The following is a 15419-nucleotide window of genomic DNA, read 5'->3' as shown; positions in this document are numbered from 1 at the left end:
TTTTTTTTTTTTTTTTTTTTTTTTTTTTGGAAGTTTTGTATGTTTATCTTGTGGTTGAATAGCCCAGCTTTGATGACTGCCAAGGGGGGGAGAGATCTATCTAGCAGTGTTTTCTTCTTCTCATGGCTTTTATTTTCTGTTTGGAATACTTCAGGTGGGTGAAGTGGGAGAGTTGTCTGAGATATTCCAGTGGAAAGGGGAGGTTCCAAGAGGCCTTCCTGGCTGGAAAGATGAAGAGAAACAACATCTTGGGGAAGAACTCTCAGACGTTTTGCTGTACCTTGTTAGGCTCGCTGACATATGTGGGATTGATCTTGGTAAAGCAGCTCTACGGAAGCTGGAGCTGAATGCCAAGAAATATCCAGTCAAGCTTTGCAAAGGGTCGTCAAGAAAACACACACAAATCAGCAGCAGCGAAGCCGATTGCAATGAAAGCGATGGAAAAGAAGACCCCAATAAACAGTGAGAGCAGCAGCGGCATCAGAGAAGCAGTGATGGTGTCTCTTCTGAACTTTGGTGGTATGATTTTATATATTATGTCTTTATGACTTAACTTGGATAGCTTCTAAACGTTGTTGTCATGTGTCATGGGCTCTTCTTTTGAGTATATTTAATGATATACTTCCACACATTTTGTCTTTTGCTAACCCCTTTCCGTTGCAGTATATAAGCCTTTAGGGGTGTCCCCATATACGCCCCCACTGACTCCTGGGGCTTTGTTGATTTGTGTGGTTTCTTGCCTGAGTTCATGTCATTTCAAAAATGCTTCTTTTCTTTTGGGTGTCCCCCAATCTTTTTTGGGGTGGTTTTAAAATATGATTTCAGTGCATCATAAAGCCATTTATTAAAATATGGCTTTTGGTGTGTCTTCTTCTTCTTCTTCTATCCCTATTTTCAGTGCATTATCTAAGTAAGATAGATAGCTTGCATAAAACTCAACCAAGAAAATTCCTGGAATTTTAATGTCAAGATAGGCCGTCACTGTCTCGAATCCATTTTTTCGAAGACCTTTTTTTTTTTTTTTCACCAACTCCAATGACCACTAGGTCCCATCATGGTCTGACTTTTGGTCATTTTTAATTTTTTAATTTTTTATAAAAAAAAAAAATTATTCTGATTTTGAGTTATTAAGGAATAACCAATATCACTTTGCTCAAATTGCTATCTTTAAAATCATTCTGGAACAGGTTTATATATAATGAAGCTTGATTTTTTCTTTTTATGTAATTAATTTTTATTAATTTTCTTTATATGTCACCCTAAAAAATCAAATGTAAAGAAGAATCTAAAACCAAGTTTGTAATATTATATATCTGCTACTATATAATATCTGTAGATACTTTGTGAATGGATTTTTAAATTATTTTAGATTAAATGGATAAAGGAAGAATTTTTATATTATTTTTTAAATAAATATAATATTTTTCAGTTGAAAAATAAAACCAAACTATATTTTGTTATTTTGAGAGAAATCTCTTGGTATGCAAACATGATAACATAAAACTAAATTGTTTTTAAAATTTCTAAAATTAAATTTGAAAACTTCCTTATTTTTTAAAAATTAATAGGTAGGAAATAAATGGGAAAATATAATGTGTGCAGAGCTATCAGTTTGATAATGCATGGGCTTTTACTCCATTTATTTTCATTTTTATTTCTTGAATTCCAAATAACCGAAAATATCGAGAATTTCAGTAAAATTATAAAATTTTGGTATAAATTAAAATGTATCAATTATGTTATTTTCTTAGTGATTTACAGCTATTTTCATTTGGTTCTATTTTATCTAATCAATTATTTTTTAAGTTTTTTAAAATTATAAAATTATTAACAAAATTTTTTAAAGTTAAAAGGGTATTTTTGAAATATTTTTATTAATTCGCTCTTATTTATCTATTCTAAATAATTTTTAAACCAATGGTACTTTTAAAATATTTATAAAAAAAAAAAAAAAATCAATTTTTTTTTTAAGAAGGGGGAAAATAAAAAAAATAAAAGAGGTGGGGAAATGTGGGGGAAGAGAAGACATTTCAATTGGCAGAGGGATACCCCAAACCCTATCTGCCTCTTCTTTCTGCCACTCCAACCAAACCAAATACCAACCCATGCTTCTACCATTCCTACCCTAAACCTAACCCTAACCCGAACCCCCTCGACTCTCCGTATGTTTAATAACCCGTGTCGACTAAGTTTTTTTTTTATTTTCATTAGATGTCAAGTCTAAAACTTTTCTTTTTTTTCTTTCCTTCTTTCCATTAAAATTTTATTAGACATAAAATTAAAACATTAATATTTATGTTTGAGGCCGTTGAAGCTCTCAAACTTAGAGATCTACTAATGCGGGTCGTTATCAAATTATTTTCATTACTAACTCTCAATTAAACAATTTTATTATCTAATTTTATTTCAACAAACATATTTATCGAATATATTATATTTGATAATTTAATACTCTTTTTATGGAGGGGTATAAAATAAATAATAGATTTGTGAGGGTGTAATATTTAAATAGAAGAAAGAGGAGAGGCAAAAGTTAGAGAATAAAAAAGAATTAGAAGAGGATGTTGGGTTTGCGCGTGCAAAGGATGAGTGATTACTTATGGTTCATACCCAACATTAACATGGGAATTTTAAGCCTCTCCTCTAACCAATTATTACATTAATAATTTATAACGCATTTGTTTGTTTATTCCTTTAATCATCGTCTTCTTTTACCCAACCAACCGCGTTTAAACGAGACTGACCATAAAAATAAAATGGTCCTGTCGTGTTGGTCTTTTGGAATACCTTTCGCTTTTAGAAGCAGTTCAAGATAAGTAAGTATTATGGTCATGTCGTAAGGGAATGTCGAGTCTGGAGGTGTCAAATTCATATTTTATTTTATTTTATTATGACGTGATTGTTTTTTTATTTGTAAGCTTTGTGAGATCTCACATCGGTTGGAGAGGGAAATGAACAATTATAAGGGTGTGAAAATCTCTCCCTAGTAGACTGCATTTTCAAACCGTGAGGCTAACAACGATATATAACGGGCCAAAGCAGACAATATCTACTAACGGTAGGCTTGGGATGTTATAATGTCTATTTAATCCTTAAATATTGAGGGATTTTCTATTAAGTTATCGACTAAATTTATAATTAATATATATATTTTTTTAGTTTAGTTCAATAAATGTGATTTTTTATTTATAAACTATACTTAAAAAAAGATACACGCATAACATAAATGAAATTGTGGTCCTATTGAAAGGACCTAAAACCTTTTACTCTGTAAAGCATACATATAGGAGTTGACTCTAAATGTGTCATGTGCCTCAAACTTACAGGGCCCTTCCTTTCCTAACAAGGCGTCACTACAATTTTCGAATGTACTAAGGTTTAGAGTTTAATTTCTATGCTTTGAAAGTTTCATGATCAACACTACCTTTGAGATCCCACGTCAGTTGGGGAGGAGAACGAAACAACGGTATGGAAACCTCTTCCTAGTAGACGGGTTTTAAAACCCTTGATGAAAAACTCGAAAGGAAAAACTCAAACAGGATAATATCTGCTAGTAGTGGGTTTGGGCTGTATAAATGGTATTATAGTCAAACACTGGGTGATGTGCCAGCAAGGAGGCTGAGCCCTAAAAGGGTGGACATAAGACGGTGTGACAGTAAGAATGCTGGAATCCGAAGCAAGGAGGCTGAGCCCTAAAAGGGTGGACATAAGACGGTGTGACAGCAAGAATGCTGGAATCCGAAGCAAGGAGGCTGAGCCCTAAAAGGGTGGACATAAGACGGTGTGACAGCAAGAATGCTGGAATCCGAAAGGGGGTGGATTGTGAGATCTCACATGGGTATAAGGGTTTGGAAACCTCTCCTTGACAAACAAACGGCATTTTAAAATCCTGGAAGGAAAACTCAAATAAGACAATATCTACTAGACAGTAAATTTAAAATCATTCTTCAGACTCTACATGATTAAAATAAAATGGCATATCGGTACACAAAATACATAACTTTGAAGAGAAGAATATGACAATGAAACATAACTACAGAGATACAAATTTACAAACGGGATATAGAGAGATGAGATGAGACTTTCCTTATTAATAGATATTTTTTCTTTGCTCGAGTTGCAATTAGAATCGATTGAAATATTAGAGGGCTTAAACTCGAGCATACTTGTTTCCTCCAAATAACAAATCACATATTTTCATATAGAAATACACAAACCTTTCCTTGAGTGTGTCATTTCCATTGTTAGGAAGTAGTCGAGATCTTCCATCTCTTTAGTCGAGAGTAATTTTAGGTTTCTTATTTCTTCCTCATGATCCATAAGGACAAAGCATCCACATTGAATACTTTTCAAACAAAAATCTTGGATATTGTTTCAAGCCCCGAAGAATATTTTTTAGAGTTCATGCATTTTACTAGTAATTCTTTTGTGGATTCCATATCGGTAGGTATACCCATATAAAATTCTTCTTAAGTTTTTATTGAGGAAGATATTATATTTATCTAATCGGTGAAGTCACCAAACACTATTCAACACTAACACGAGAAGAGAACATAGCATCGAGTTTTACTAGAATGACAAAAGTTTCATGATAACTAATATCATGTGATTAAGTTTAGAGATGTCCGTTTAACTCTAAACTGAGATGGGGAAAACTTGATCTATAAGGTCATGGGTCAAGTCAAGTTAGACGAGCCTCATATCTCTAGGCAGAAATGAGGATGAAATAAGAAAAAACGAAATATACATATACAAGATATATATATATATATTGGCTATGAGAAGCAAAGACTACAAATCCTCCCAGATGAAGGCTGTCAGACAATGATCGAGCATTCATGCTTATAAGAACCTTTTACCATTAGAATAGACGTAGAGACCAGACAAGATATACAACTTACTTGGAACAATTGAATTGATATCATCTTCTTTACAGACAGCTTCATTCAAAATCGAACTCTGTTTCCAAATCATGGGACACGTTCCAATACTCGCTGCAATGCCCTTTTAATACCTTCCTGATCGAGTGATGTTGTCAGCTGTATTTCTTGAACCTAAAATTACAAACAATTAGTGATAAGTGTGAGATCCTACATTAGTTGGAAAGGAGAACAAAACATTCTTTATAAGGGTGTGGAAACCTCCCCTAGTAGACGCGTTTTAAAAACTTTGAGGGAAAACCCAAAGAGGACAATATATGCTAGCAGTGGGCTTGGGCCATTACAAATGGTATCAGAGCCACACACCGCAGCAAGGACGCTGGGTCCCCAAAGAGGTGGATTGTGAGATCCCACATCGGTTGGAGAGGGGAATGAAACATTCTTTATAAAGGCGTGGAAACCTCTCCTTAACAAGTGCGTTTTAAAAACCTTGAGGGAAACTCGAAAGGGAAAGCCCAAAGAGAACAATATCTGCTAGTAGCGGGCTTGGGCCGTTATAGTTAGTATCTGTATGCATGTGCTCATGCTCGTGTGTGTGTAAGAAGGAGAAACACTACCTGCCTCCCAGCACGAGCAAGGAGAGTGAACTTCTTTTCAACAGGAGGTGCCTACAAGAACAGTAAGATGACAATTGAGAAATTGAAGCAAATGACTAAACCCCACATAATAGTCTTAGTAACAAACCATCTTACATTTGATAGCCATAGCTGTAGGTCTTGTGAAACCACCCGTTTCTCAAATCCTTGTCGGTTGATATGAACATCTTCTATACTGATATTCAAACCAGTCGTATTAAGATCATACTGCTGATAATATAACTTGAGAACTCACATGCTGATAATATGATCCCTACCAATGACTCAAAATCTAACAAAGTTTATCAATGAAGTGAAAAAAATGCACGAAGTCCCAGACAAGCCCTCTTTAGTTTGTTCAGTGTCAGCCAATTCATCTCATATTTGAACCCTAAACGTATGTGTACGAATGTATATAAATATTTGTATGTACATCACATTGTCTGTCTAACACAAAAGTTAAAACTCATAAAATTCAGAACAAGCCGAGGCATATTTATTAGTACTGTTGATGTCCATGTTGTTACCAGTAATCTTTTTAGACAGTGCTCTCCATAGCTTTGAAGATTAGAGAAACATACCCTTCTTCTTGCAGTAGCTCTTCAAATATTGTATCAAGTCCAGGAAGGGGTATGATTTCGCTGTCACTTTTAGGTCCGAATGAATCAGGTTCAGCAGAATCATCCTGTTATAATAAATTATGATGTTCATGTAGTTAAAGCTCAGTTATGAGATGAAAGTAGTTGAAAAGGCTGACTAAATGCGTACATCAATGCTTCACTAACCTGCGGTATTACTTTGTCCAATGTTTCCAACAGTGGATCTTCCTCGAGTTGTTTAATGGATAATGTGATCCTCGACTTGTCCCTGCATAAAACCAATAAGACAGCTGACAATGCATGGCAATAGGCAATGGCCTAAAAGCTTGAGATGATATAAATTTAGCAAGTCTTATCACATTTTCCTCGTTTTCCATTTTTTAACCTTCTACAAAAATAATCATCTTTCGCCTATGGCTAATCTGGGTTTTAACCAGAATCAGAACAATTTACAAAGATTAAGAAGGAAAGAAACAGCAGAGGAACTCACAAGATTTTTAAGTGGCTCGACCCAATAATTGGTCTACATCCACCAAAGAACGAGTCTATATTTCATGTTTCATCGATAATGTAACAATTCAAGCCCACCACTTGCAGATATTGTCCTCTTTGAGTTTTCCCTTTCGGGCTTCCCCTCAAGGTTTTTAATATGCGTCTACTAGGGAGAAGTTTCCACACCCTTATAAATAATGTTTCGTTCCCCTCTCCAACCGATATGGGATCACACAATCCACCCCCCAACGGGGGCCTAGTGTCCACCCCCTTCTGGGCTCAGCGTCCTCGCTGGCACACCGTCCGGTGTCTGGCTCTACTACTATTTGTAACAGGCTAAGCCCACTGCTATCAGATATTGTACTCTTTTGGCTTTTCCTTACAGGCTTCCTCTCAAGGTTTTTAATACGTGTCTGCTAAGGAGAGGTTTCCACGCCCTTATAAAGAATGTTTCGTTCCCCTCTCCAACAGATGTGGGATCTCACAAGTAAGTTTGGTACAATAACTATACCCATCTCTAGTTACAGCACTGATTACAAACAATAACGGCTGTAACTAGCTAGCTAACAAGCTTGCGCTGAATATGATTGAGCTCATAATTTGCACTTCATTATAACACTATATAACAATTATCTGTAATCAAGAGAAAGCCTTGTATATGTTTTATAGTGGATAAAAATACTTCAAATAACAGAATTTCCTAGAAGGGGCAAATTAGCTGGTGACAAAAAGAACTCTGACAAGACTTGCCTATCAACATCAATGACTTTCACCCTCACTTCGTCACCCTCGCTTAAGATGTCTCTTACATCCTGAACTAGATCCCATGAAACTTCTGATATATGTACTAGCCCAGTAAGATGATAGAGACCTGTAGAATTTGGGAAAATAAGTGGTAATTGATTTCTTAATATATCAGTACATAAGCTTAATAGAACACAAAATATCACCATCAGAGAAACGTAAATGTACAAAGGCACCATAATCCTCCAAAGAGCCAACTCTAGCTTCATAGACATCTCCCACACCAACTTTCTCAGAAAACTTTGACCATGCAGCTTCCTTCTCTGAAAATATCAAATTCTTGTTTTTCTCATCTGCTTGGATAACCTAGAAAATAAGAAAAGACAGGGTTTAATGTATTCTCACCTAAATATTTCAAAAGCAGGGATGGTCAACTGTGAATATGAATGATGAAAGAACTATCTCGCCCAAATGGAATAGACTCCTAATTTTTTTTCCTTCATTTCCCTCATAAACAATTACATTACAACTTTCTCTGTTTCACTTTATGAATACATGTAATATGGTGTAGCCACATGATCCAAGTGTTTTACTTTCTTTATTAACCAATTATGATAGAAATAAAAGAATTTGGACCTAAATTGGATCAGTTGAGTTTTAATTCATTAGATTTAGAACAGAAGAAGCAAGGGCACCATCCCATAGTTCAATTTCAAAAGAGATGTTGGTGCATAGTTTGGGAAATGATTTGAGGAACTTCAGGAAAATATTTGACAGAGGAAAGGAAGAATATAAGAGGGAGCAAAGCGGAGACAGTGAGCAAGAAATTTCAACCGGAGGGGAGAGTGATCATTTTCTCTAGAAGTTACAGGAGCCAAAGAAGCATCTGTCCCAGCTAAAGCTGAAGAACACGAAAAAAGAAAATAGAAAGAAAGATTCAATACAAGGAAGTCTTTGGTGCCCCACTCCGTAAAAAAATGAAAATTCTGTTATGGACAATCGACCCTCCACATATTTCCACAATGGTACGATATTATCGACTTTTGGTTTAAGACCTTGTGGTTTTGCTTTTGATTCACCTAAAAGGCTTCATACCAATAGACATAATTGTTCTCACTTATAAAGCATGGATCTCTCCCTTGCCCAGTCGATGTGAGACTTTGTTTGCACTCCTAACCATTCTCTCCTTGAACGAAGTACCACTTACACCTACACTCATCCATCCACTCTCAATCGTCTCAATTGACTACGAGAGTTTGTTCTTGACATCCCCAAGGCAACAACCTAGACAAAGTACAAGCCTAAATTACATTGTGGGGTACATGGTGTCAGGACTATCGCGCCCTTAGTCTCCTCCCCTTGAACAAAGATATACCCCTCATATCTGTCTCAGATTCTGTGAACATATGGCTAATTGAAAGTACTAAACGTCTGAGTTTCAAAAGAAAAGTTAAAGAAACAAATACAAAAAATGAGTTTTATTTTGGTGTGTTGAACACACGTTTGACACATGACCTACCTAGTGTGCTCATGTTGGACACTAGGGAGTGGCGAAGCAAATAGAAATACACCATTCTTCAGCCAACTAGAAGAGATGCTTTCAAAACTATAAACGATTAAAATTAAGGACAACTTTAGTAGTTAACTACCTTCACTGGTATAAGTGAACCAATTAAGCTTTTTGCAATATCTTGGATACTCTTGTATGGTTCTGCAAGAAATTCATGTTAAAAAGCTTGAAACACATATACCTCAAGCAATTCAAGTCATTATTGGGTAAACTACTGACTTCGTCTAATAGCATATAGCACAAAGGATTAAGAGCACTTGTACCTTTACAAGAATGAGCAGGGCTCAATAGAGGGAATGGAAGAAACCCCACAAGAGAATAAAATCGGACGAGTAAACCTCCAGCATTCGAACCTTCAATCCTACCTTTGAAGATAAATCCACTATCAAGGTATTCCCTCGCTGTCTTCCAATCAGCAGATCTCTACTTCTTTGCAGAAACCAAGTATTAGAATATAAGAGTTTAACAATACTCATACAAATTCAGGCTAAGCATAAACTTTTTTCTCCCACCAACAAACATCCAATCATGATGGCTAAGAGATGATCCTTTTGAACCCATGGCATCATCTTTAGCCCTTGATATTGCATGGTTGAACAACAAAACTATAAGGCTGCAATTCAATGCCCCAAGTGAAATAGTTGAGCGGAAACAGAATATCTGGCGGTGAAAATGAAAACCTAATCTCAAAATCTTGACGGAATTGAGTGCCAAAAGCTTCACACATACACTTCTAATGAATTGTTCAAAACCTTCAGCGCTTGGAACCAGAATTCGAATTTGAATTCAGAAAACTTGTAACTTCCAGAGTGATTCATTTAAAGAGAAAATCGGATATAAAAGAAAACCCCAGTTGTTCGATTAAAAGAAAGAAGGGATGAACAATGTACTCACCCGAGCACGTCGAACTGACTCCGGCGATGACGGCGAACTTTCCAGAACTCCGGCAATGGGCTCCGGTTTTCCGGAAAGGGAAACTCTGGCGGCGAAATTGGAAGGGCGTTTAGAGGGAGATTTATGGGTTAAAAGGAAGGAGGTTGAAAGGGAGTTAGAAGCATCAGCGGAGGCGGAGAGTGAAAGAAATGAATGAGCGGAGAGAGATCCGAGCGTTGTAGCAGCAAAGATCGGCATGTTGGGAGGTGAGAGGGAAGGAAATGGCGGGGAGGAGCGCGGTGGCAAAGCATTCGGATTGAGCTCGAAATGGAAAGCCACGAACTGCCGCAAATCCGATTGGAAGGAATCCGTTATTTGGGTGACGCAAAAGCATACACGTCTCACCCATTTCATTTCTTTGTTATGTTTGGTTCCTAATTTATAGTTACTTCAAATAATTCATTAATTATTCATCATCAATTTGCTCATGCTTCTATTCAACTTCTCCACTGCTTCTTTTGCCCTTCCACCATACTCATCAATTCAACCTCCATACGAGTTTCTGCATGTAACATGCTATTGCATCAGTCTCACGGTTTTAAAACATGTTTATTAAGAAGAGATTTCCAAACATTTTCATCTCCAACAAATGTGGGATCTCAAAATCCATCTCACTTAGTTATCATCTCTAACAGTCTAAGCTCGCCCATAGTAGATATTGTTCGCTTTCATGCATTACGCATCGTCGTTCACTTTATGGTTTTTAAGGCACGTTTGCTAGAGAGAGATATTATTTACTTTTTAAGGAATGTTTCGTTCTCCTCTCCAAATGACGTGGGATCTCACAGTGTATCATATAGCTCGGGTCAAAGATAGAGGGATATTGCTGCCCAAATGTGAAAAAAAAAATTATATGAAGAAGGCTCTTTTAACACATTCTTCAATTCCAGGAGACACTCTTTTAACCTAACCCCACCCTCAAACCAAACCACCAAAACTAACCCTTAAAACCTCGCTTGCTCGAGCTGTTATTACTTTTCTTAAACGTTTAATCTACTGGGAGAGAAAGAAGAGAGGGTGTGAGATCCCACCTCAATGAAGGAGAACGAAGCATTCCTTATAAAAGTGTAAAAATCTCTCCCTCGTAGACGTATTTCTTGGGAAGCACAAAAAAGATTGCTTGCTTCTTGTTCAACTGAGAGAACTGAGAGAGTGAACATGGTCATGTTCATTCAATAAACCAACCCAAACTTTCGATTTTCTAAAATTTCAACCCAACTCAAACTCGAGTTAGTGAAATACTAAACCATGGTTTAGGCTACACACTCCAATAGTATTGCCTATTCAATTGGGCCTAAAGCTTGCTTGGCCCATTTTTAATAAATCTAACATTTTTTTTTTTTTTAATAAAAAGGATGAAATCATTATAATATTATAAAATGTACTTTATAAAATTAATTTACAATCAATAAAAGTCAAAACCAATATATACAGCTGGCGTCTTCTAATTCAATCCAATTCTTAGATGACATTAAATAAATAATTAAGAATATATACTTTTAAAATAATTAAAAATTTTCAAACTTAACTAAAAATAATAATAATAATAAATATAAAATATAAAAAAATAGTTGGTCCCACAAGTGGTGGGACCCATATATTATTTTTATTTTTCTTCGGAAGAGGAAATTTATTGACCGATAGTGAGAGGCCACGTGGGTTGTTGGCCTGTAATTGTCGTACTCCATTCCTGCCTGCCAGTGATTACGTGGCCATCTGGCGAATCACTCATAAGTCGCGGTGCAAATCATCCATCCATACATCATACATCCATACATCCATATAACCATACATACATGTGAATATGACGTGGAAAGGGCTGCAAAAGTATTCGGCTTAGGGACCCATTTATAATTCGTTAATCTCTTAAGATAATGACTTTTTTGTGGGTCCCACTTCATTAATTTTGAAAGTTCCGTGTGAAAAAGATCTTTTTTTTTTGCTTAATATTTTTTTTTTTTTTTGATGGCCGATAATATATAAATTTAAATTTATAACTAATAAATTATCAAAAAAGTTGTGTATTTAATGCAATTTTTTAATTTAATAAATATAATTAATAATCAAACATAAATAGATGTTCGTTTGGATAATCTTAAAAAAAACGGGTTTGGGATTTTAAAATTGCATAAATGAACCATAAATTTTAAAATAATTTTGAATTATAATATATTTTTATTAACAAAAATATATATATATATATATATATATTAAGCCCATATAATTATTTTTATTTCATTGTGAGTTGTCAACCACAAAAAAAGTTATTATCGTCGATATATGAATGAAAATCATTTATTAACACTTCATAAATTATTTACAAATATTTTAAAGCTACTTAAAAAATGTGAGAGTCTCGTATTGGTTGGAGAGGAGAACAAAACACCATACTCGTTTTAAAGCCTTCACGGGAAGTCCGAAAGTGAAAGCCTAAAAAGAATAATATCTGCTAGCGGTGGACTTGGGATCGTTATAAATGGTACCAGAACCAGACACCGGACGATGTGTCAGCCTTCTCACTCTTCCTCGAAGGATGGTAGACATAAGACGGTGTGCCAGTAAAAATGCTGAGCTCCAAAGAGGGATAGATTTTGCAGGGGTCCCACATCGATTAAAGGACGGAAAGTTCTTGCTCTTCCTCGAAGGGAGGTAGACACGAGATAGTGTGCCAATAAAGACGCTGAGCCCCAAAGAGGGGTGGATTTGGCAGGGTCCCATATCGATTGGAGGAAGGAAAGTTCTTGCTCTTCCCCGAAGGTGGGTAGACACAAGACGGTGTGTTAGTAAAGACATTGAGCCCCAAAGAGGGGTAGATTTGACAAGAGTCCCATATCGATTGGAGAAAGGATAATAGACACGAGACGATGTGCTAATAAAGACACTAAGCCCTAAAGAGGGGTGGATTTAGCCAGGGTCCAAATATTATTGAAACTTTTCGAAGGATTATAAATAATTTTAAAAATAAAATACTATTTTATATTTATTTAACTTATAAAGTAAAAATTAATCAACAACTCAAATAATTTCTTAGATTTGAAATAAAGTAGCATAATTATGCAGGATTAAATTTTATATTAAGCTAAACAAATGGAGCGTTGAACTTTATATATATATTTTTAATATTCGAAGATGTTAAAAGCCATCAAATTGACAGTTTTTTCAGATTTTCTTATTAAAAAAATTGCCTAAAATTCCAGTGAAGTTACTTATACAATAAGTAAAGTAAAAATATAATAATAATAAAAGTGCCACGGTGTCATTATCTTTTTTACATTCAAATTAAAAATAAATAATAAACTCCACAAACAAAGTTGCCATTTATTTATAAAACTATACAATATAATATTATATTATATATTAACCAGATTTGGACACGATATTTTAATATCGTCATGTGCATATGATATGAATTCATATTATTGACTATAAAAATATATTATTATTCAGTATATCTCGGATATTATTAATTATTTAAAAACTCGACCATTTCATAATTCTACAGTAAAATATTTTCTATCAAAGTCATTAAAAAAATGTATTTTAAAAATATATTTTTTTTTACTTTTAAAAATTGAAGTTATTAACTTAGGAATAAAAAAAATTCAAGGAAGATATTTTATTTTTCTTAGAAATACAGAAAGATTAAAAAAATGTAATTATATATATATATATATATATATATATATATATATATATATATATATAAAATTTAATAATGGCATCTGAGAAACGTGGAGTGGGCACATCAGAAAATCAGGTGGTGGCAGATTTTGTGGGCAAATGGGACATTTACTTGTAAGAAAAAAAACATTAAAATCAGATAATGATTGATTTTAATAAATAAAAAATAAAGATTCTTTTAATATTTTTATTTTAATAAAAATAAATAAATAAATAAATAAATAAATAAATATATATATATATATATATATATATATATATATATAATTGGAGTATCAGATACACAAAGCTTGACAGAGAGCCACAGCTAAATTATGGTGTCTATGAACCTTGCTACACTCTTTCAACAAATCATAATTCCCAAAATGCCCTTTATCTTATTTATTCATTTTTTAATTTAAATTCCATTTTCATTCTTAATTAGTTTTATTTATTTATTTATTTATTTATCAAGATCAATATTTTAAGATTTTTAAAAACCAAGATAGAATAATAAGATTTTTAAAATTCAATTTAATGAATGAATTAATTAAAATAATAGAATTTAAATTTTTACATGATAATTAAATCATATTAATCGAACTAAACTGAACATAGTTGATTGGATGAAACTGAACTAGTCGAAGCCTTTACATGCACAACTCCTATATTTTCCTTTCTAGTAACACAACAACATTCGACGACATGAATGGCTACAAGAAACCAAACAGTAAGGAGGAAAATTGATCGAATCTCGAGTGAGCGACGAACGAGAACAATCAAAAGAGAGGTTTGATAGTTCGAAGTTTTTTGAACTAATGACGGTCAAGTACTCGATTGACAAAGAAGTCTCACTTTTTTTAACCTTTGAACACCTAGTTGTTAATTGGTCGCCACAATTGACTTCGACCGTCTCAATTAATTTATTAATTTCTCAATTTAGATACGGACAACACGTATAACCTACCAATCATATGCATATCTAGAAAGAGAAATGGTTAAAAAAAAATTGGTTAAAAAAAATGGTAATTGGTGGTATCAATTATTGATTACTTTTCCCTAAGTTGTTGGATGGGTAATAATTAACCATTTAGTTACGGCGCTGTTGTTTGTCGTTTTATTGCGCTGGATGCATACATACATCCATGCATCCCCTTTCATAAGAATAGTTCAGAGATCTTTCAAGTTTTTAACCATTTCATTATTTTTTTTATATAAATATATTCTAAAATTAAGCGTGTTTTTATTTAGAGTTGAATTTTTTTTTTTTAAATATGCTTAAAAAAAATTCGTATTAATTTACGAGAATAATTATAAGTAAATAATGTGATCATGTTATATATAGAAAAATATCGATAAACTCATTTTTTATTTTTCTCTTTATTTTTTTTTTAATTACTTGTTTTATTATTTATAATATTCTCTCCCATCCCATGTATCTTGTTTTATATTCCAAGTTCATGGACTTCAAACATTTGTCTATGACAATGACCTAATTCCCTTCATTATTTTTCCATATATATATATATAAGTTTTATAATTTTTTATAAATTATTTATTTTAGGTATTTCTAAGTCACAATATTTAGCTAGAGTTTTTATTATATGCTTTTATAAAGCAATACATTATCATAAAAGTTATGCTGTTTTTTTTTTCTTCTCATTATTATAATATTATTTTTGTATTATAATTATTCAAAATAATTTAGTTGTTATGTAAAAGGAGGATATATAGTAATCACGTTATTAAAATATATGTTAAAAAAGGTAAAGTATGCTAAAATAACTCGTATATTAGTATATACAGACGATAATATATATATATATATATATATATATATATATATATATTATTAGGGATGGGATAACATCCATATCTTTTTCAAGCTTGATTATTTATATATATT

The 15419-nt window shown here is 33.5% G+C and overlaps 2 protein-coding genes across 2 annotated transcripts in view; one reads left to right on the top strand and one right to left on the bottom strand.

Moving 5' to 3' along the window:
• LOC111457533 (dCTP pyrophosphatase 1-like) overlaps nt 1-631 on the top strand; it is a 1766-nt gene extending 1135 nt beyond the window's left edge. The window contains exon 2 of the mRNA XM_023099782.1: nt 155-631. Within this exon, the coding sequence (XP_022955550.1) occupies nt 155-466 (312 nt within the window). The 3' untranslated portion in view covers nt 467-631. The remainder of the gene's footprint in view (nt 1-154) is intronic.
• Nucleotides 632-4724: 4093 nt separating this feature from the next.
• On the bottom strand, nt 4725-10200 carry LOC111457527 (30S ribosomal protein S1). The gene is given in 11 exon segments (XM_023099777.1): nt 4725-5054; nt 5498-5548; nt 5633-5711; nt 6097-6200; nt 6301-6382; nt 7357-7477; nt 7557-7716; nt 9000-9061; nt 9184-9343; nt 9815-10061; nt 10063-10200. Coding segments are annotated over 11 exon segments (1275 nt in total). The 5' UTR covers nt 10188-10200; the 3' UTR covers nt 4725-4970.
• Nucleotides 10201-15419: the final 5219 nt, after the last annotated feature.

Source organism: Cucurbita moschata, unplaced genomic scaffold, assembly GCF_002738365.1.
Source record: "Cucurbita moschata cultivar Rifu unplaced genomic scaffold, Cmos_1.0 Cmo_Scf00020, whole genome shotgun sequence".
In the NCBI taxonomy this organism is placed as follows: domain Eukaryota; kingdom Viridiplantae; phylum Streptophyta; class Magnoliopsida; order Cucurbitales; family Cucurbitaceae; genus Cucurbita; species Cucurbita moschata.
The sequence above is the reverse complement of the archived record's forward strand: the minus strand, read 5'-3'. Positions and strand labels throughout refer to the sequence as shown.